This window comes from the organism of the source record quoted next, unplaced genomic scaffold (genome assembly GCF_019419815.1).
Source record: "Pyrus x bretschneideri cultivar Hongxiangsu unplaced genomic scaffold, Pyrus_bretschneideri_v1 Contig5, whole genome shotgun sequence".
Lineage (NCBI taxonomy): Eukaryota > Viridiplantae > Streptophyta > Magnoliopsida > Rosales > Rosaceae > Pyrus > Pyrus x bretschneideri.
This window is the reverse complement of record NW_025999787.1, coordinates 10,942,270-10,963,687: the sequence shown is the minus strand read 5'-3', so window position 1 is coordinate 10,963,687 and position 21,418 is coordinate 10,942,270. Positions and strand designations below refer to the sequence as shown.

Here is a 21,418-nt window from a genome sequence, read left to right as displayed (position 1 = left end):
TTAGATTGCCAATCAATTGTTAAATCCATGGGTATTAATGGTGAGCAAAAACAAACTGAATAGGAAAACAACTAAAGTGGGGCCATGCACGTAGATCACCCTAAACTGAGGAGGAAATGAAGGGAAACAGTCAACAAGACACTAAGGCCTCGTTTGACACACCATATAAAGCACCAGATAGTACTAATTATACGAAGTACGGTGTTTGGTGTCCGTTCATATTAAATAGACATCGGATTAAATAATCCGACCCACCTATTTTATCCGGTGAATACCCGCTTCCTTATACTATCCAAAACCACAGGACAATTTAGTCGGGGCTTTCTTCCTCCCTTTGCTGTTCTTCTTCGTTTCCCCTCTCTCTCTTCTTCTTCCCAGCTGCTCTCTCTGCTTACAAAAACCAACCACACTCCCTCCATTTTCCCAATCAAAACTCCCCAAAGTTCCAAGTAGCTTCCAAGAAACCAAAGAATCCCACAAATCCCAAAACCTAATTCCTCCGCCAGCCACCATGAACCACCACCACCAGCAAGTTCCATCCAACCACCCAGAACAAGACTCTTCTCTCCCTGCATCTTCTTCTGGCTACCGCAGGATCTCCCTCCTTCTTCTCCGCCACTGCATCTTTCTCCACCGTTGCATCTCTCTCTACTTCCTCCACCACAGACTCTTCAGTTCTCTCCCTGTGTCTTCTTCTGGCTACTGTAGGAATTCCCTCCCTCTTCTCCGCCGCTGCATCTCTCTTTATTTCCTCCACCGCAGACTCTTCGGCGCTTCATCTTGGATCTCAACAAACAAAGAAACAAAGATTTGTCAATTTTTTTTTCTTCCCTTTTCTTATCTGTTCAGTACCAAACATAGTATAAATAATACGGTTATTAGTCCGATACTGCACCAAACGCCCGATTAATTTAGTTAGTACTATCCGATGGCTATTTATCCTATCCGACATAAATAATCAGTACAGTCCGAGCTGCCAAATGAGGCCTAATATGTAATATCCTAATGCAACTAGGGTTTTGTACATGAACAAAGATTGAAGTCAGAGATCTATATACAGGGAGGTCTATTTAATTATCTTTCAAAACATATTGTTGCCTGTGAGCAGAATCAGATTATCAACTAGGCCGCCCGCGATCAAAAACCTAATTAAAAACAACAACAAAAAAAACCCTACGTGGTCAAAAATTCGACCGTGATCATGATTGCCATTTTGAATTTGTTATATTCAATTAATATATCTCATAGATACGGCTTTCATAATAGTTACTAGCATTTGCCTACATACTTTGTATATGAACACATTTTTTTAGAAAATGAGAAGGAGAGAGGGAGAGAGGGAGAGGGAGAGAGAACGTGGGGGGGGGGAGTGGGAGGTTTTATTTTATTTTATTTTATTTTTAATATTGGAGGTATTTTAACATCACATGTAGGTGAGGTTTCAATAAAAAATTGTAAAATTTGAACCTGTGAAATTACATTATTGCCCACCATTTTTTTTTTGTGCTAGAAGACTAATTTGTCTTTTCACCCTCTTTTGTCTTTTCATCCTCTTTTGTCTTGCAAATTGAGTAATGCTAAGTAAACCAAATTTTTAGACCAAATTTATAAATTATATGATGTGTCATTAATAAAAAAAAATAAGCACGTTAATTAATACTTAAATAATAATTCAATCATTAACAATGATATCATATAATTTACAAATATAACTAAATATTTAGTCTCCTGCCCTTTTGAATTTGTTATATTCAATTGATATATCCCACAGATACGGCTTTCAAAATAGTTACTAGCATTTGCCTACACATTTTGTGTGTATGAACACATTTTTTTAGAAAATGAGAAGGAGAGAGGGAGAGAGAGAACATGGGGGAGTGGGAGGTTTTTTTTTTTGGGATAACTTGATATAGATCCAATTTTGTGAGAGATTAATAGAATTAGTCCACTTCATTGAAATAGGTCCAATAATTGAGATTCCATGTATGTTTATTTGTGGTTTGTACCATATTTACCCCTTAGGTTTATGAATTGTAGTATATACACAAAATTTCTTAATTATAAGATAATTTGTGGTTTAACTAATCCCTTAATTGTAGGATTAGTTATAGTCATATAATCACCTCAACCCCCAGTCTGTTTCATCCCTCATTTTTTCCTTCTTCCAAACAATTCCCTCTATCAATCCTCCTCTTTTTTGTCTCTTCTTTTCATGGGTGATATTTTTGTGTTCTTCCCTCCAAATTCGTTCCTTTAATGGAGGTATATTATATCATATTTATATTTTTATGTTCCGCCATGTAGGTTCCCAGCATTTTTCTTTCAATACAATAGGTAGTTTATTTTTGTTTTGCGGGTAGATTATATCTGCTTTGTAGGTATAAAGCATTTTCTTCCTATACAATAGGTAGGTAGTTACTAGATTATATCGGTCTTGTTTTCTTCATAAATAGTAGGTAGTTAATAGACAATATTTTAGTTTGAGTATTTAAATATTCAAATTTAAAAACTGAATAAATGATAAAAAAATTAAAGAAGTTAAATATTTTTATCTGAAGGGGCAAAATTGATATCAAAATATGTAATTGGATAACTGGACTCAGTCCCAAAAACTATCTAAGTTTTTGGACCTAGATCCAAAAGCCCCTTTTTTTTTTGATATTGAAGGTATTTTAACATCACCTGTAGGTGAGGTTTCAATAAAAAATTGTAAAATTTGAACTTGTGAAATTACAGCATTGCCCATCATTTTTTTTGTGTGATAGAAGACTAATTTGTCTTTTCATCCTCTTTTGATTGACAAAAGGAGTTTAATTAATTAGTAGAGATAAGAACTCTTAGATTAAGTGGTTAAAAACATTCACCATTACACATGAGGAAACCCATAACTCATGCTTTGCCGTTTTGGGAAAAACAAAAATAAGTTGACCCATTTAATCGTTATCTTTACGTTATCTTCTTGGCTTTTTGGGCTGTCACGAATATAATAAGTAACACAAATTCTGAATTTGATCCAATACAGAAAAATTTGTGTACCTTAGTAACCCAGAAATCTTTAGCCTGATCATCATCAATTGCATCAGCAGATCTGTGACAAAATAAGCAGCAGGTGACCTTGGCTCCACTTTGTACCTCTTGCAGTATGGTATCCAATGCTTTGCAAACTCAGCAGCCTCCAAGAGAGCATTGTACGTAAGTTCCGACCCGCCATCATCGGACAGATAGACGCTCAGCTTCTCCGGCGGATAATCATAAGCCATCACTGACAAAACCGTGTTAATCACCATCATCGGCGGCTCAATGGTTGGATCTGCCGTGCACACAAATACGTCCACTCCCGGCAATTCATTCTCGTATATGAGTTCAAATTTCATGAATGATACTTGTTGGATAACAAATATAAAAAAAAAGAGTATGAAGTTAGAAATACATACACGAAAGTACCTTTGAGATAGCCTATCTTTGAAGGTGTACCTATACACACGGTTCCACCGGGAGGCCTGAGTGAGGAGCCAGTAAAAACCAAACCATATCTCAGCACCCAATAGTCCAATCCAACCATACCTTCCATCTTCTCCTGCTTTTGGTATGTGACTCAATCTATAAACCCAAATCAAACATATTCCTGCAAATATAGATGCCGCAAAAACCCTATACAGGACTGTTCCCTTGGCTCTCCTCGTCTCGAACAACGACAAATACCCTTCATTTCCCATCTAGTTCAAACCTCTCTCAGCTCAGCTCAGCTCTCTCTGTCTCTCTGTCTCTCTCTATCTTAAAATAACAGAGAACGATAGATATGGTTATATTTATTGTCGGCCACAGCCTAACATTGTTGACAATTATTTACCAATTATGTGAGCCACCTACGGCAGAATGGATATTATATTAGCACAAGCGCCTATTGGAGTTATTCAAATTTTTAATGTTATTGTATTAGATGCACTGAACATTCTACTATCTAGAGGTTGATTGCTTTGAGAGGAAGAGAAATTGCACGTGGACACTTTCATAGTGAGATTTTTTATAAATTTTGTCACTTAACATTTTAACGTTAATTTCATATCAACATTATAAAACATTGTTCTAAAAGTATAAGGTAACAGAAAATTTATAAAAATTCTATTTTTTTAGAGACCCTCATTAGATTTTTGAATATTAAAACGGAAAGCGGGGTCTAAACGGTACCAACTCAAGTTGGACTTTTGGTCAACCCTCACAAGGCTTGACATATAGCTAACTCTAAAGCTAGTGAAGCTTTAGAGATATAAACGAAAGTAGAAACAAAAGTAGAGATATAGCTAACTCTAAAGCTAGTGAATTTGTAGAAGCATTGTTTCTATTGTTTAACGATATAAACAAAAGTAGAGACGCTGAAACCTCTCAAGCTAGTGAAGCTTTTTCTTGTAGTGTATTCATAGTCACTCTCAGTCATCGACACTCATTCAACAGTCATTCGTCTTGTGCCCATGCCACAAGTGAAACAAACAACCAAAACAACCGCATGAAGAAGATATATTAATGGTTAGTTTAGATTGCCAATCAATTGTTAAATCCATGGATATTAATGGTGAGCAAAAACAAACTGAATAGGAAAACAACTAAAGTGGGGCCATGCACGTAAATCCCCCTAAACTGAGAAGGAAAAGAAGGGAAACGGTCAACAAGACACTAATATGTAATATCCTAATGCAACTAGGGTTTTGTACATGAACAAGGATTGAAGTCAGAGATCCATATACAGGGAGGTCTATTTAATTATCTTTCAAAACATATTGTTGCCTATGAGCAGAATCAGATTATCAACTAGAATGCCCGAGATCAGAAACCTAATTAAAAACAACAACAAAAAAACCCTACGTGGTCAAAAATTCGACCATGATCATGATTGCTACCAAAGTTCAGAAACCCTAGCTTTAGCTATCTTGAATATGACGAAGCGCTCTGATGACTCAAATTCTTACCGTTGTCAAACAAGAATGAAGAAGTTAACACAAACACACACACACACACACACACACACACACACTCTCTCTCTCTCTCTCTCTCTCTCTCTCTCTCTCTCTCTCTCACTCTCTCTCTCTCTCTCTCTCTCTCTCTCTCATGTGGGGAATTGTGGGTACGAATTTAAACTTGCTAAAATTTGTTAGTAGTTAGTAGTTACCCGACCGAGAGGTGATTGAAAAACTTGAATAATTTTGTGTTGTTTGTTTCAGTGGGTTGGATGCTATCGGTGGTGGTGCTACGAGCGGATGTCGTCGCTCAGAATGGTTAGCACAGCATTATGATGCTGATGCTGCTCGAGACACCTCAAATACAGCCAGCGAGGTCACGAAGTATACGTGGAAGCGGAGGAAAATTGCTGCTCAAGGTGGCACATCTGAAACGCAGGACCTCAAGAGGGAAGTTACTACTGATGGCACCTCTTACAAGGTCGGGAAAGTCAAGGAGTATACTACTCAAGGCAGCACGTATGAAACGCACGACCGCAATACTTATGGCACCTCTTGTAAGCCCCAAGGCAGCACACTGGAAAGCAGCACCTTAATACTGATGACACCTCTTATATGATCGAGAAGTATAGGCAACGGAGGGGAATCAATGTTGAAGGTTGTGGTGATATTCCAAACCCCATCATTTTTCATTGTGACTAGAATACAAGGGTACACCACGTGTTTTTATATAAATAGTGAGAAATTTTACTTTTTAAATTATTGACTTTTTAAAACATATATCTCATCATTTGTATAGTAACACGTGGTGTACCATCCCATATATCGGTCACACTGAAAAATCTCTCCATCAGGACTTTTAATGACACTCGGTTTCCAAGGTACCTACTTTTTTTATTTTTTTTCTTGTTTTAAACAAGTTAACTTGTTATATAATAATGTAGGTAAACTAAATTTGTAGACTAATTTGCAAACTAAATGATGTGTTATCAATAAGAAATAAGCATGTTAATCAATACTTAAGTAAAAATTCAATCATCAACTTTCATGTCATTTAGTTTACAAAATTTAGTCTCCCTAGAATTACCCTATATAATATAAGAAACATATATATAATTATTGAGTGTTGATGATTTGAGAACAAAGTGTCCCACACATCGGTGAGAGATAGATCAATGCAAGGTTTATAAGATATTGGACTACTTCTCGTATTGCCAATTGGTTTACGAGGGAATCCCAAATTCTATGTGGTATTAAAGTAGGTTGTCCTTGTTTTGAAAGCCCAAGGGCAACACGTACTCATACATTCACCTAATTTGTTGTCTACGTGTAGACTTGAAAATTGATCACATATGAGAGGGTGTGTTGTGAGTTGATAAGCTTGTGCAATATAAGAGATGGTGAGAAGGTAACCTCCAGATTTTGCTTTCAAAGTATAGTCCTGCATGGTATGCCTATGGAAAAATTAGTTTAGGCCATCAACTTGGATATCTTTGATGCTCTTTTTGGGCTGCAAATTGCTGGGCAACACTAGTTTACTCAATTCATCCTTCACTTTACCTCCTTAGAGGCACATCCTTATTTCCACAGGTCTGGTTCTAAGTCCTTATTCTCATTAATTTGCCACAAAATTGCACAATGACATGTTTCTTACATACATTTGCAATTGTACCTTATTTAATTACCAAAACTAATTGATGGGTCAGTAATCATGTGGGTCCTTCCATGAATATGTGATCCAAATTGGTAATGTCGCTATATATCTATACCTATTTGTTTCAAATAAAAAAAACCATATACAGATCAACTATGATTTTAGGGGCCTCATTTAAGTTTTGCTTATGACCCCCAAAATCTCAAGATCAACCTTGCTTCTCAATGTTTCAAACGAATATCTGTTTTGTTTTTAGATATGAAGCTCATGGCTGACACCATATGTACATGTGTGCTTGCATGCATTAGCTTGTTAGATTCGGATCACACATTTAGACAAAAATTAACCTAATAGACCAAGTGAACAAACATTTACCTTCTAAATATTTATTTTGTAACAACCCGTCCTGGGATTTATGGAACAAAAAGGGTATTTTTGTATTTTCACTACGTTGGGGTATTTTCCTTTTTAAAATGGTTTTTGGGTCTTAAATGGTGTGCCCAAGGGGCCCATCCCTGATTTGTGTTCCCGATCTCTCTCTCCCTTTTCTCTCAGTTCTGTCTTCTTCCTCACTCTCCCTTATCACTCCCTTTGACTCTCCCTCCCTCTCACCCGTGTTCTCCCTCCCTGCACACCCTCATCTCCCTCATCATCAATCACCACAACAACAAAACATCATCACCTTCACCCTTGTGTTCTCAAAAACAAAGAAAGAACACCACAAACCCTTATCTTCCATTCGGCCGGTACTGTTCATCATCTTCTTCGACGTGTTTCATTTTTTTCCGATGTTGGTAAGCTTCTAAAAACGCTTGGGTTGTGTTTTAGGGTTAGATCGAAGCTTTTTTTAAGTTGTGTATACATTTGAATCGCAGAAAATAGCTCGGAGTAGTTTTTCCAAATTTTCCGACGAGCACTGCCCCTTTCAAGGAATTTCCGGCCAAACCACGGCAAGTTGGCCGGCGTGCAAGGTATCAATCTCTTCGTCTCGCCGAGTACTATAACTTTCCTTTTTGTTTCACCTAATTTCATGGAGTATTGAATAAGTTATATCCTTTTGAATCTTACCCAGTTTCCGGTGACCTCCGAGGCTTTCGAGGTGTTTTCCGACCAAACCACAACGAGTTGGACATCGTGCGAGGTACCATTCTCTTTGTCTCTTTGAGAGCTACTGTTTTCATTTTTGAATCACATGTTTTGGTTGAGTTTTGAGCTCCATCGGAGCTCAGGAATTTTTCGACCGGAATCCGGCTTTCTCCTTCGATTGGGTCTGGTGACCCATGGTTTGAACTTAGGCTGGGCTTTCTAGCCCAAATCCTTTTGAACCAGGCCCTTTGGGCCGTGCCAAACCTTGGGCCTTAGGCCCGTTATCCTTTTAAACCCAACCCAAATCCTTTAATCTATCTATTTATTTATTTAGTTTTATAAAAACCCAAATGGCTACTGGGCCAGGCCTTCAGCCTAAGGCCCGTTTCATTCCCAAGCCCAAGCCCTTTTTATTATTTTGTTTTGTTTTAAATTATTTGTTAAAGGCCTTTGGGCTATTTCCTTTTAAGGCCTTCGGCCTGTTAACCCTAAACCCATTTATTTAAACTCTAAAACCCATTAGGTCCAAACCCTTTAAGCCCAAACCCAGTTGACCTTTGACCCGTTGACCCGGTCAACGGTCAACGTTGACTTTGACTGGTCAACGTTGACTTTGATCGTTGACTTTTTGGGTTTTCATGTGTGACTCATCCTAGGCTAATTTCAATGTTCTGGACCCGTTTCCGATGTCCGTTTTCCCAAATTCAATCGTTTAAGTAGAGTTTGACTAAATGTACCCTGTATGTGCTTAGGGCCAATTAATTGTGGAGTTCTATCTTCGCTAGTTGCGTGGCTCTTCAGCAGCTAAGTACTGTGAGTGGACCCCTTCTAAAAACGCATGTTTTGATAGTAGAAATGTATACATGAAAAGCATGATTTGATGACTATGTTTTATGAAACATTTTACGAGATAACATGCTTACTGAGGCTAGTTTGAATTATTACTATTTTTCCTATAACCCGTGTTCTTATAAAATATCTTATGGATGACGATATGATATTTAAAATATGTTTAGAACATCTCTTTATAATATAGATGATGGATGACTTTATACTATGAAGTTTTTCAATATATGTATGTTCATTGGTTTTGTACTTACGTAGTGGTCCTTTCCGCTACGGGACGTAGGGATAGATTCTGGTCCGTCCCGGGCGACGGTTTGGTGTTGGCATAGGGCCTGAAGTGTGTTTCCTCTGGCTATTTAGCATAAGGACGGGGAGCCAGCATAGGGCCTGGGGGTTATCGGACATTCACTAGTGATTATTATATATACAAGTTATGATTTGAGACATTGCACAACATGCTAGGTTTCGGAAAACCTATGTTTATCATGATATATATATATATATATGTGTGTGTGTGTGTGTGTGTGTTTTCATATAACCTGGGGATTAGTACGTTGATAACTGTTTTATTTTATATATATATATATATATATATATATATATATATATCAACTTGGTCCATTCATGTTTGTTTTGCGCCCCCTTCAGGAATTAGAATCGAGGCATACAATCCTGACGTCCAGGTACTTCCGCATCGGCATCTTCGAGTCCTCTCGGTGTAGGACCTACTCCTTTGTTTCATTCAATTTTATATTATTTCTTTTAGTGTTCTAGTTAGTTGTATACTCTGAACACGTTCCTTAAATGCATATTCATTATTCTTTTATATTTATAAGCCTTATCTATTCTTTGTTTTCAGCATTTGACTCAATAAATGGCTTTTGTCACCCTCGGGTGTTGGCCAGCACATGCCTATCCTAGTTTCGGGGAATATCGGGATCGGGACGTGTCATATTTAGTATATATTTTATGTCAAATGGGTTTTGTTTTGTGAATTTAGATCACAAGCATGGTTCATACCATTTGCATATGTGATCATTGGAAAGTACACTTGGAGCTTTGTGGAGTTTTTGTGGTGTGGTGGCACAACTTTAGGTTGGTGGAACGAGCAGCGCATATGAACTCCTATCTCGTTGCCTTCATTGACACCATTCTACACTCCGTTGGATATGGTGATTCAGCATTTGTAATAACCACCAAGGTGGCTGATGAAGATGTGTCACACCGCACAAGAAAGAGATTATGGAATTCGGGGACTCTTCTCCAATGTTTACCTCACTGGCAAGACTTGCATTACTCAATTTGTACTGCTTTGCTGGGTTTCTTGAGGAAGCAATCGATGGGAAGGGCATAGCACAAGTTTATGATACATTGACTTTGCAAATTCTGCTATGCGGGGCTCTGATTCTCATCAACCTACCCTTGTACCAAGCACTTTACCTAAGGAACGATTCCAGCCACCTTCGCTTATGGCATTTGCTGCGGTTGCTTGTAATTGTTTCAAATTTTTGTATTAAAGCATGGAAAGCTCTTTAGATTCAACTCTTTCACACAAGGTATTTTTGTGAATTAAAATTTTGTTTAGGATCAAAATAATGTTGTCTCTCTGTTTTAAATTAGTTTATTGTATCATCTTAATATAAATTCTATTGTCGAAAGCTTATCAGATCAGTGCTTGATATTCTTCCCAGTAACATGAAAAACCCTATCAAAGTTTTCCTCCTGCACAACGCACAATCTTTGTATTGATCAGAATTAGGCAACACAATCTGCAAAACCTCTAGCTCATTCCCCTCTGACATATCCTCGCCTAGTTAGTGATGCGTATAAACTCCATTTATGATAGTCCTAAATGCCTCAGTCTTTGCAATCCTCCGAAATTCGGATCAAACCACGTTTTTTGTAAGTTCATCATTCTAGTGGAGTCGGCCTCATGGCTTCAATAATTCTGAAAGCATTCTTGGCTTCAAAGGCACAAGAAAATGCTAGACTAGTATAACCACCTGAAAGAGTAGCAAGAAACGGCCTACTTAATGATTTGATAGTAGCTTAATATTTCTAATGAGTTTAAGATAGGTGATTAACTTGGTATTCCAGCGATTGCAAGCCGCGTAGTCTTTTATATGAACATGTTTTAATACTATGGTACCAAACTCATAATTTTCAGAATCGCATAGGGAAATGGCATGGAGCAAGCCATGGAGCAAGAAGGAGGATGAACAATCACATTTCTTTGGTTGAAATAGAAATAAAATCACATAATATCTCATTAGGGTAGAGTTCAGGAAGTCATCTTAAGCCCTGAAATCCTCATGGTAGGCCCTCAATCGGGGGTAATAACAATTTCTAATGGTTCTAATAGCACATTTTTTTTAATATAAATATTGGAAACAGATACAAGCAGATACTGCAAATGCCATTGATTTAAAAGCTACAGAGCTTGGCAGCCTTCCCTTGTCCTTCCTTAGGTAAAGGGCCTGGTATAATGGTAGGTTGAGAAGAACTAAAACCCCACACAGAAGAATTTGCAAAGGCATTTTCTCATAAGCTTCTGCAATTCCTTCTCCAGAGATCGCTTTGTTTAAAAACCCAAGGAAGCAGTACAAATTGAGAATTGCTAGTGTTGCAAGTACGGTAAACATTGGCGACGAATCTCCAAATTCCATAACCTCTTTCTTATATCGTTCTGACACATCTTCATCATCCACCTTAGATGTTATTACGAATGTTGTATCAGAAAATCCAAGCGAGTTTAAAATGGTGTCAATGAAGGCAAATAGGTAGGAACTTGTTCTCTTGTAAAGCCAAATTCGTTGATCGTTCCACCAACCTAAGATTGTGCCACCACACCCCAAAAACTCAACAAAACTCCAAGTGTACTTCGAAATTATCACGTATGCAAATGGCATGAGCCAAGGGCTCGAGACCTAAATCCAGAAAGCAAAACCCTTATTATAAGTTGCAAAAGAAAATATGTATATTTTTACACAAAAACAGTACCTGTGGAAATAAGGAAATGCCCTTGGGGAGGTAAAGGGAAGGGACAATCGAATAAAATAACGTTGCCAAGGAATTCGAACACCAGAAGCAGAAGCAACAATATCCAAGTTGAAGACCAAAGCTAATTTTTCCACGTGCATACCACGCAGGGCTGTATTCAGTAAACAAAATTTGGAACTCGCCTTCTGTCCATCTCTTATGCTGCATAAGCGTCTGAGTGAGCGTAGTTGGGGCTACTCCTAAGAAAGCTTTCCTTGTGGGATTGCAATACACTGATTTCCAACCATGGCATTGGATTGATAGCCCTGTGATCACATCTTCTACCGGACATCCATATTTCAATCCCATCTGCAAATTATAGACATTCATCAAGCTCAAATTAGTGTGTAGTTGTGTGTGTGTGTGTGTGTGTGTGTGTGAGAGAGAGAGAGAGAGAGAGAGAGAAAGAGAGAGACCTCTTTTCCCCATTGAGTGTTCTCTTCAAATGTACAGCTTGCAAGATTTCTTGAATTTTCTTCTAATTCATGAATTCTACTCTCTTCTTTTTGTCCACTAATCTCCCTTTTCATATCAAACTTCGATCCCTTGATAAACTTTCTCCCACAAAGAGTGTCTCTTCTGTGAAAGCATCCAGTTCCGACATATAGAGTGCCGCCATAACCATCCATGCCATGGAATTCCACCTTCAATCCCCACTCCAACATGTCAACTATAAAGTTTAAAATATCTTAACATGAAACTTTTCAATTAAATAAGTTCAATTCTACAGTCTTGTAACTCCATTAACATCTACTCACCTCGTAGATTACGCGTAAAGAATTGCTATACAAGTCATTCTTAGTCATATTTTCAAAATTCTGTGGGAACTGTACGAAGGCAACCTCTTGGCCTTCTTCTTCATCCATGAAGAAACAAAGCGCATCACGTATGGCCATGGAGTTGTTCGAATACATATCGCAGTCTACATTAAGAATGACCTGCCCATTGCTAATGTTTGAAGATACCCTAATCTGCATTAATGTTAAGGATCACATAACAAACAGTGAATGATTATTATCAACAAACGTTCTAATATTTGAGGGTTTTGGAAGCACCATTTTTACCTCTCTAAGGGAGACCTAAAGCCAACAAGGCTTCCCGCTTTGTGAGGGTTGGCCATGAATGTCTATCGCTTTTAGTCTTTTTTGTAAAAATAAAATATTACCGAATAGATGTAAGTTTATAATTACCAGAGCATTCATAGCGCCAGCTTTGAAGTTATGGTGATGCTGAGGCCTTTTCTCCCGAGCTAAATACACTAAAGTTGGCAATACACACCCTTCAACATCTCTTGAATTAGGGTTTCTCCCAAGAATCTGGAAAAAGAGTGTTACACATCAAATATCAGACAGCAGTGGAAAAGTTTGAGTTTCTTTTTTCAATGTTTTACTACGTAAAAGACATGGAGTAATTTGAGCTAACGCAAGACTTGGCACAAAATCGAGCACATTAACGTTCTAAAATTCATACAATGACCCCACTTAATGGGATAAGGCCCTGTTATTGTTTATTATGATCCTGAATTGCATTTTTTCTTTAAAAGAGTTGATTTGAATATCAAATTAGTTTCATACTCGAAGAATGGTGTCATGGTCACGTCTAGATGAATTTGGATCCCACTGAGAAAAGCCTTTGCATTTTAATCGTACTTCTTCAGAAATTCTGCCTAGCTTCACTGCATTTTGGATTTGATTTTCCATTTCTTTGTATAATTTCTGTAGGAAAAAAAAATATATATTAGAAAACAGGTATCAGTGAACTAATCAATGTATATTGGGCTGCACAGCCCAAACTTATTTTTTCACCGTTAATATTTACTTTGAAAGTGTGCACCTCCATGTGCTGTTTTGATGATGATGATGATATATATATATATATATATATAATTGTTATTAGCATTAAAAAAAATTAATTATATACTCTAACTTTCTATATTTAAAAAGAAAAATATTCTTAGAGCAACTTCATCCCATCCCAATTGCCAATGGAATGGGACAATTTTATTCCCCAAAGCCTAAAAACCCCTCTCCACCCCAGCCTAAAAAAGTCAGGCTACATGTGGGCCCATCCATTCTGGACCAAGTAATCGGTCGGGGATAGCTCGTCTATGCGCCTGAGTCTATCTGACGTCAAGCTGATATCAACCACATTTATATTCACTAAGTCAATAATTGCCTTTGTCCAATTGTCTTGACAATTATTACCTTAAGAAAGGGTGTAATTTCTCTTATAAGAAGTGTACCATTAAATTTTTAAAATATCAATAGTAATTCTCTTTTTAAACATATAAACAATATTCAAAAAGAAGAGCCAAAACACAGTAAGAAAATACAAAGCACTTACATTTGTTTACCACGTTTTGCATTGCTAGCTGCACTTTGTTTTATTTTTTTCAAATTTAGTCCTACTTCCAACTTCACTTATATTAAGATGCACACATACAAATAATTTAGTGAATAAAATTTATAAATTAAAAAAAAATGTGTATAAATTTGAACATTATTATCTCAATCGTACCTATAGGCAAATTTTCCAAAATACACATTGAAAAATTTTCCTTGTGGTCAATGACCAAAATAATGACTCGAAAATTGTCAAAAGACTCTTAGCTGATATATACATATACATACATACATACATACATACATACATACATATATATATATATATAAAGCGATATGTTAGAAAAAAAAAATCCTAATTTACAAAAAGATATATTTTGGTTTAAAAGAAAGGCTTATTGCGAATTGAGCAGTGGTAAGTAGATCACATTTTTTAGTCAAATTGACAATAATATGATGTGTCATAAATAGAAAATTAACACGTTAATTAACACTTACCTAATAATTCAATAATCAACAACTATGTTATATAAAGAGAATTGTTATTAGCAGTTTAAAAATCTCATTTGACATTTAAAATTTTCTATAATTAAAAAAAAAATACACTTGTGAGAAGTGTCGAATGAGATTTTTAGAGTGCTAATAATAGTTCTCTATACAAATTATAAAATATACTTCAAAGAGTTGGTCTCCCTAATAGTACCTTACTAATTTATATTCAATTAGCTTTCACAACTAATACTTAGAAGAAACGTTGCATGCCCCTTTTGAGAAAATAAAAAGTAAACGTGAGAAAACCCATAACTAATGCTTGCCCTTTTGAGAAAAGCAGAAAATAAACATAATTGGTTGACGGACTTGGTCTTTATCATTACGATTCTTCATAGCTTTTTGACCCGTCACGAATATTATAAAAATTTCTGAATTTGATCCAATACAGAAAAATCTGTGTGTTACCTTAATAACCCAGAAATCTTTTGCCTGATGATGATCAATTGCATCGGCAGATACTGTGACAAAATAAGCAGCAGGTGACCTTGGCTCCACTTTGTACCTCTTGCAATATGGTATCCAATGCTTTGCAAATTCAGCGGCCTCCAAGAGAGCATAGTATGTAAGTTCCGACCCGCCATCATCGGACAGATAGACGCTCAGCTTCTCCGGCGGGTAATCATACGCCATCACTGACAGAACCGTGTTAATCACCATCATTGGCGGCTCTATGGTTGGGTCCGCTGTGCACACAAATACATCCACTCCCGGCAACTCATTTTCATATCTATTCATGTAACTCCAATATGTCATCGGGTCAAATTTTATGGAGGAAAAATTAGTATTCGGTCCCTAGTTACTAATGTTCATAGACTGAAATCTTATTAGTTTTCAAATTTTGATTGGAGTCTCTAACATTAATATGATAATGAATTTACATGTTTATTACATATTTTTTTAAATAAAAATTAGTAATTGATTTAAAGTTTTAGTACTCTCACCTCTATTAAACTCCTAATTAATTTTCAATTCAAACATTTCCAAAATAAATTAATTAATTAAATTAGAATAAGTAATCCATTTTTAAAGTTATATGGATACATCACTTTTTTTCGTTGATTTGAGAATGTATCTATATCAAGTTTAATCGAAGAAATTTACTAATGTTATTAAGCCTAATATCTTCTTCTTTTTTTTTCTGTGTTTTGAAGAATGTATCCATGTGTTGGTACAATAATTTCTTTTGTTAATTTTGATGAATGTATCCATATATATGTGACAGCCCGTCCCGAAAATTTTAAAAACGTACGCGTGAAAAGACGATTTTGCCCCTAGCGAGATTTTTTTCGTTGTGTGGTTGTTCTTTTTGGTTTGTGTGGCTGGTTTTGCACCACACACCTCCCCACACTCACCCTCACCTTTCCTCTGCCCTGTACCCCCTACCCCGAGTCCCTTTCCCTTCCATTATCATCACCATCGTACGGACACACACACACACCCATTAAATCGTCACAGATCGAAGACACAAAATACATATCCATGCTCGTGAGGCTCGTAGGAGTCCAATCATACCCATTTCAGGTAAGGTTACCTTCGTTTTCACGTCGAACTCGGGTTGCCCGATTTTGGTACTGTTCATGCACACGTGATTTCTCACGATTTTGGGAATTTCAAGCTTGTAGGAAGCTTGGTGAGGTCCCTAGGAGGCTTGGAGTGGTTCGTTTGAAGGTTTTGGACGTCGGGATTGTGAGTTTCGAAGTTGGCCGGAAATGGTGGAGTTTTTCAGGTGAGATTTCATGGATTTTAGCACTTGAAAGTGGTATGGTTTTGTTCCTCTCGTTGTAAGCTTCATTTTGGTACCAATTTTGTGAAATTTGGTTGAAAAACGAAGAAGATAGGAATATTTGAAATTTTTCCCGCTTTTCCGGCGCCGGAGTCTCGCCGGAGAAGACGACGGAATATTCCGTCAGTTGGACGGAATATTCCTAACGCCGTTGACGGAAACCGTTAGGGAATAACAGAATATTCCTGATGGTGTCAACTGACGCTGTCAGCGTGCCAGGCACGTGCCTGCGTGTGGCCAGCGCGTGTGGCCGTGGCTTGGCGGCGCGTGGGGGCGCGTGCGGCGGTGGAAAATTTTTCTAAAAATATGGGGATGTTCCTGAGGTTGAGTAGATCACGTTGGTGTATTCATACACCCCATTTGAGCAATGTATGAGAAGTTATTTCTAAAGGTTGGTTATGTGTTTTAAAATTAACGTTTTTATAATTGTTTCGCATATAGGTGAGACGTATCCTGAGGACGAGCGTGGTCACTCGAGGCAAGGGGGTTACGATCACTTACCAGTGAGTGGGCTTTTGATTCTCTGTATATACCTATATACTTATACTTTTCCCAAAAATTGATTTGAATCGTTTATTCGTTATATGCCATGCATTACATTGCCGTTTGTTATGCATTGTTAGTTGCATTTATACATATGTATATTGGTGCTGTGGACGCACAGGTGAGTGCCAGGTGAGTATAATTTATATTTACGTTCAGTAGTGATTCTAGAGACTTAGAGAGCTCATAACCTACACCCCCGGTGTTAGTGCTCCCGCCCAGAGTTGGGCACAGTCCTTCACGTGATGTTCACCTCTCACACCACACGCTCATCTTGGATCCAAGTTAGGTGCACAGGCTTGTCGTACAGACCACTTTAGGTGGTTCCGACTCGTAGGTGACCCGCGATTATTCGCCCAGCCTTCACATGATCGTAGCACTAGAGCGTACTTATATTACACCCACTCCTGTCGTACAGACCACTTTAGGTGGTTCCGACTCGTGTGCAGGTATAGTTATTGAGATGGAGATTTGAGCTCTAGATTCAGCAGTAAAGGTCACGTTAAGTGACTCCGGCTGACAGTTTCATGGTATTGATTTGATGTTTTCTGAGCACTGGCATATTACTTCGATACATATTGCATGGCACGTTCTTCGAGCATGACTTATATATATTCTATTTTCTGGGAATTATACAGGTTTTACGGCGAGGGGTTAGAACTTATTTATTGAATTGGTTTTCAAAAAGCTTTGTTTTTGCCCACTCACGCTTTTGTTTTGCGCACCTCCAGGTTCTAGTTGGCTAGCACGTTTGGTGGCTTCCCTGAGGATTTCCCCGGCATATCTGACAGACCACCACCAGTGTAGGACCACCTTCGGGTGTGCTTTTGTTGTGTCGTTTCCTTCTGGACTGCATTAGGCTTTATGCTCTGAACTTAGGGTTCACACTTACGCTTGCACTTGATTTTTATTACGTTGTGTAAAGCTAGTTTTATTTATTCGTACCATTTATATTATTATTCTATTAGCTTCCGCACTGTGCACATGGTTACATCACTTCCACATGACGGCCAGCATGCTCTGATCTCGATTGGGGTGTGTCATATATATATATATATATATATATATATAGACACACACACACAATATAATAGAGAGTATAATTTATATTTTATTATTTTTAATCCTATAAATTATGGGTTATATTTAAAATCTCATTAATATAAACAAATACAAATTTCAATTTTTAATTTTTAATTTAAAAAATATAATAACTTACACTATTATATTAATGTCAGGGTTTCGATCAAAAACAAAAAAATACCAAATTTCAGTCAAAAAAATATTAATAGTTAGGGACCACATCTAAAGCATCCATTTCATGAACCACAGTTGTCGAATAACGATTAACAAACTAACATGAAGTAATTGATTTACCTTTGAGAAAGCCTGTCTTTGAAGGTGTACCTATACACACGATTCCATCGGGTGGCTTGAGTGAGGAGCCAGTAAAAACCAAACCATATCTCAGCACCCAATAGTCCAATCCAAGCAAACCTTCCATCTTCTCCTTCCTTTGGTATGTGACTCAATCTATAAGCCCAAATCAAACATATTCCGGCAAATATAGATGCTGCAAAAACCCTATACAGGACTGTTCCCTTGGCTCTCCTCGTCTCGAACAATGGTACGTACCTTTCATTTCCCATCTAGTTCAGACTCTGTCTCAGCTCAGCGCTTTCTCTCTTTCTATCCTAAATAATAGATTTTTTTTTTTGGTCAATATCCTAAATAATAGATAAGGACGTATATGGTTACATATATTTGTAAGCTACAGCCTAACATTGTTGACAATTTAATCCATGTGATGTGACTTCCACCAATGGCAAAAAAGCACTTACTGGAATATTCAGTTTTTAATGTTATTGTATTTGGTGCACTGAACATTCTAGTATGGGAGAAATTTTTAGTCGTGACGGAAATACAAGTGGTACACTACATGTTTTTATGTAAGTGGTGGGAAATTTTAATTTTTAAGTTATTAACTTTTTAACACACGTATCCCACCATTTATATAGCGACACGTGGTGTACCATCCGGTGAGACGGTCACACTGAAAAATCTCTCCTATTATGGACAGAGGTAGATTGCATTTGAGTGTAAATTTAATGCTAAGCTTAGTGAGAGTGGAGGCTCAAGAACACAAAAAGCAAAGGGAGAATTGGGCTCGGACAAGTCGTCGGCCCAGGAGGAATAAAAATCATTTTTTGACAAGGAATAAACAACAAGCCTATGTGAAAAGTGACACTCAGAAGGGCAGCTCACTTCCAGCAAAAAAATATTTTTCAAGGGCATAGAGAGGTAAATAAGTGGTGACTCACCATGTTCCGGAGGTCATCACCAAAACGCAAGGCTTGGACAATCGAGCTAAAAAGTCTATAAAAGCGGCAAGGGACACCATAAACAATAACACTCAACCAATCAATCAAAAAACATTCAACTTTGCTCTCAGAAAAGCAAGAAACCGGAAAGTTTTAGTTTGTCCATATTTTGTTCTTTTAGTCATAGATTCACCATAGAAAGCTATCTTTTATCAAGTTTTAGAAGCTTTGTTACTTTTCCCCAGCGTTGTAGTAACGAATCCCTTTAGTAAACCCATTTTACCTTACATTCTCCAAAGATTACAACCCATGTAAAATACAAAGAGAAATGGTCGCAAGAAGATGAACCTTGCCTGACAAGGTTATAATCTTGCTCGAGTATTTTTTGTTTGTACGTACATAAAGTAGATATGTTGTTTAAATGCATTTTCCTTTGTGTTTTAAATCATTTTCAACTGATTTTCGTTCAATTTTCATCTATGATTAATTTGGTTAAACTAATTAACCTTACTTCTTTAGCGTTAACTGTAATCAAAGAAATAGTTGGAAGGGCCCTAAACTCCCTTTATCCGGACTTACAATATTATGAGTAAAGGTCCTTGTTTATAAGGCAAGAAAAAGAACCTTATACAGATTTAACCCATCTGTCAAAATCTAGTATGTTCAAGAAGTATAAGTAACTTGTGGCGCAAGTAATCAACCTAGTTAATAAACAAAAAATAACAATATGTTATACAAAGATAACAATGGCAAGCTCATATCAATATTAGTTTTGATTGTGAGCCTTAATGCCTAACAAAGGCCCCATAAAGGCACCATTCAAACTAATAGCAAACTCATATTGCAGCACACCAAGCAACAAACCTTGCCTGACAGGCAAGTCCCCAGGAAGTTGTGCGAGGGACAGATCTAAACCAAACATGGTTTTGGCATGCCCAATGGAACTTATTTTGTGATATTGTATGCCAAGATGAAGGAAGGATCAAACTTTCAGGTGGAAGGTGGAATTTGGGCAACCTCTTTCCAACAGAAGTAGGCATGACAGATCACCCAGAAGACTTTCCTTCAATGCACGGCCCCAAAATCTTTGAGAGCATGACCTTTTTTGAGAAGTCGGGTGGAAAGGTTACTAATGAAGATCTATAAGCCACCATGGTGCAAGTATTGAAAAGTATGGAGAAGATCTCTCTGGAGACCAAATGAGAAGTTAACAAGCTATGTTCCTTAACAGGAACGCTACAAGGAAAGTTCAAGTTAAAGTACTCCACACCGAAGGATGCTTACAATAGGGAAAGCGAGATAGAGACAGCCAGACCCATAGAGAGAAGCTTTTTCGAGCATCAATCATAGCCCAAAGTGGGGGACTTCCTATCCCCCACACAATAATATGGCTAATCACAACAACTCAGGAATAAAGTGGCAGAATTGAGGAATAAAGTGGCAGAATTGAGGAGGATGGTGGTACAAAATGCTCAACTACAAGCTCGCCTGATGTTTAGGATAACATATCAGAAGCAAGTACATTGATGAGCAGAATCTTTTCCCTCTCAATTTCAAGATGCCCGTGTTCCCAACTTTCAATGGGGAAGACTACAATGTGTCTTCCAAATATCACATTTTCAAGTTTTCAAATCGCTGTGTGGCGTTTAAGGACAACCCCAACTACAAACGATTTGGAAACTCACTCGTAGGCTTGGCTTCCCAATGGTACTCTATGTTACCCCTCAATTCCACTGCCAACTGGGAGCAAATGAAGATGGTCTTTCATGAGCAGTTCTATAGGGTGGAACCTGAAATGATCACTAATGATCTGGTGGAAGTAATGCAATATGAACATAAGCCTACGAATGATTTTATGATGAGGTTTAGGAAGACTAAGATGAGATGCTAGTTCCCAATCAACCATGCTCAACTCATAGCCATTGCCCAGAAGGAGACTACCCCTGAGGAAGAAGTTTTATGATGTACAGTTTAACAAGCTTTAAGAGCTGGTGATTGAGGCTACTAAGTATGAGAAGCTGTTGGTAAAAGAACAGCAAGTGAAGCATTCATCTAAAGTGCCCCGTTTTTATAAAAGCAAAGTGCCAATACATCAGCTGGAGTTCAAAGGCCTAGAGATGGGAGAAAATGATAACAGCCTGGAAGAATGGATAGAGTTGTGTGTTGTAGAGATGACCACTCCTTAGACTTGAGTAACAATATGGCCTAAACTAACTAATTTAGACGTCGTTTGAACGGCAACTTTGGCCCTAGCTTTGTCCATTTCATATCACCTGTTACCAATTGGACTCTAAACTCTT

General features: G+C 37.5%; 2 protein-coding genes across 5 annotated transcripts; both read right to left on the bottom strand.

The window, feature by feature from the left end:
• LOC125470422 (cellulose synthase-like protein E2) lies at nt 1-3,803 on the bottom strand. 2 transcript variants are annotated; one of them, XM_048569410.1, is made up of 3 exons: nt 3,445-3,803; nt 3,037-3,357; nt 1-786 (listed from the first exon to the last, which is right to left on the bottom strand). In XM_048569410.1, the coding sequence occupies exons 1-3, from the start codon at nt 3,714-3,716 to the stop codon at nt 672-674; spliced, it is 708 nt and encodes a 235-aa protein (XP_048425367.1). In that variant the 5' UTR covers nt 3,717-3,803; the 3' UTR covers nt 1-671. The 2 variants fall into 2 exon arrangements, with proteins under 2 accessions (XP_048425367.1, XP_048425368.1); XM_048569411.1 differs by having other exon boundaries at nt 1-779; nt 3,445-3,798.
• Nucleotides 3,804-10,749: 6,946 nt separating this feature from the next.
• On the bottom strand, nt 10,750-18,509 carry LOC103940701 (cellulose synthase-like protein E1). 3 transcript variants are annotated; one of them, XM_048569405.1, is made up of 8 exons: nt 18,175-18,507; nt 14,877-15,198; nt 13,152-13,292; nt 12,768-12,893; nt 12,336-12,548; nt 11,994-12,221; nt 11,539-11,886; nt 10,750-11,465 (listed from the first exon to the last, which is right to left on the bottom strand). In XM_048569405.1, the coding sequence occupies exons 1-8, from the start codon at nt 18,444-18,446 to the stop codon at nt 10,911-10,913; spliced, it is 2,205 nt and encodes a 734-aa protein (XP_048425362.1). In that variant the 5' UTR covers nt 18,447-18,507; the 3' UTR covers nt 10,750-10,910. The 3 variants fall into 3 exon arrangements, with proteins under 3 accessions (XP_048425362.1, XP_009349137.2, XP_048425363.1); XM_009350862.3 differs by lacking the exon at nt 12,768-12,893 and having other exon boundaries at nt 18,175-18,509; XM_048569406.1 differs by lacking the exon at nt 13,152-13,292 and having other exon boundaries at nt 18,175-18,509.
• Nucleotides 18,510-21,418: the final 2,909 nt, after the last annotated feature.

Excerpts from the sequence above, each read along its gene's own strand:
- LOC125470422 (XM_048569410.1), bottom strand. The coding sequence starts at position 3,716 with ATGGGAAATGAAGGGTATTTGTCGTTGTTCGAGACGAGGAGAGCCAAG. Across the intron at positions 3,358-3,444 it reads AAAGATAGGCTATCTCAAAG|ATACGAGAATGAATTGCCGG; the intron begins GTACTTTCGTGT and ends ATTTGAACTCAT. Across the intron at positions 787-3,036 it reads AAGATTTCTGGGTTACTAAG|ATCCAAGATGAAGCGCCGAA; the intron begins GTACACAAATTT and ends TTGTTTGTTGAG.
- LOC103940701 (XM_048569405.1), bottom strand. The coding sequence starts at position 18,446 with ATGGGAAATGAAAGGTACGTACCATTGTTCGAGACGAGGAGAGCCAAG. Across the intron at positions 13,293-14,876 it reads AAGATTTCTGGGTTATTAAG|AAATTATACAAAGAAATGGA; the intron begins GTAACACACAGA and ends TTTTTCCTACAG. Across the intron at positions 12,894-13,151 it reads ACCATGACACCATTCTTCGA|ATTCTTGGGAGAAACCCTAA; the intron begins GTATGAAACTAA and ends CTCTTTTTCCAG.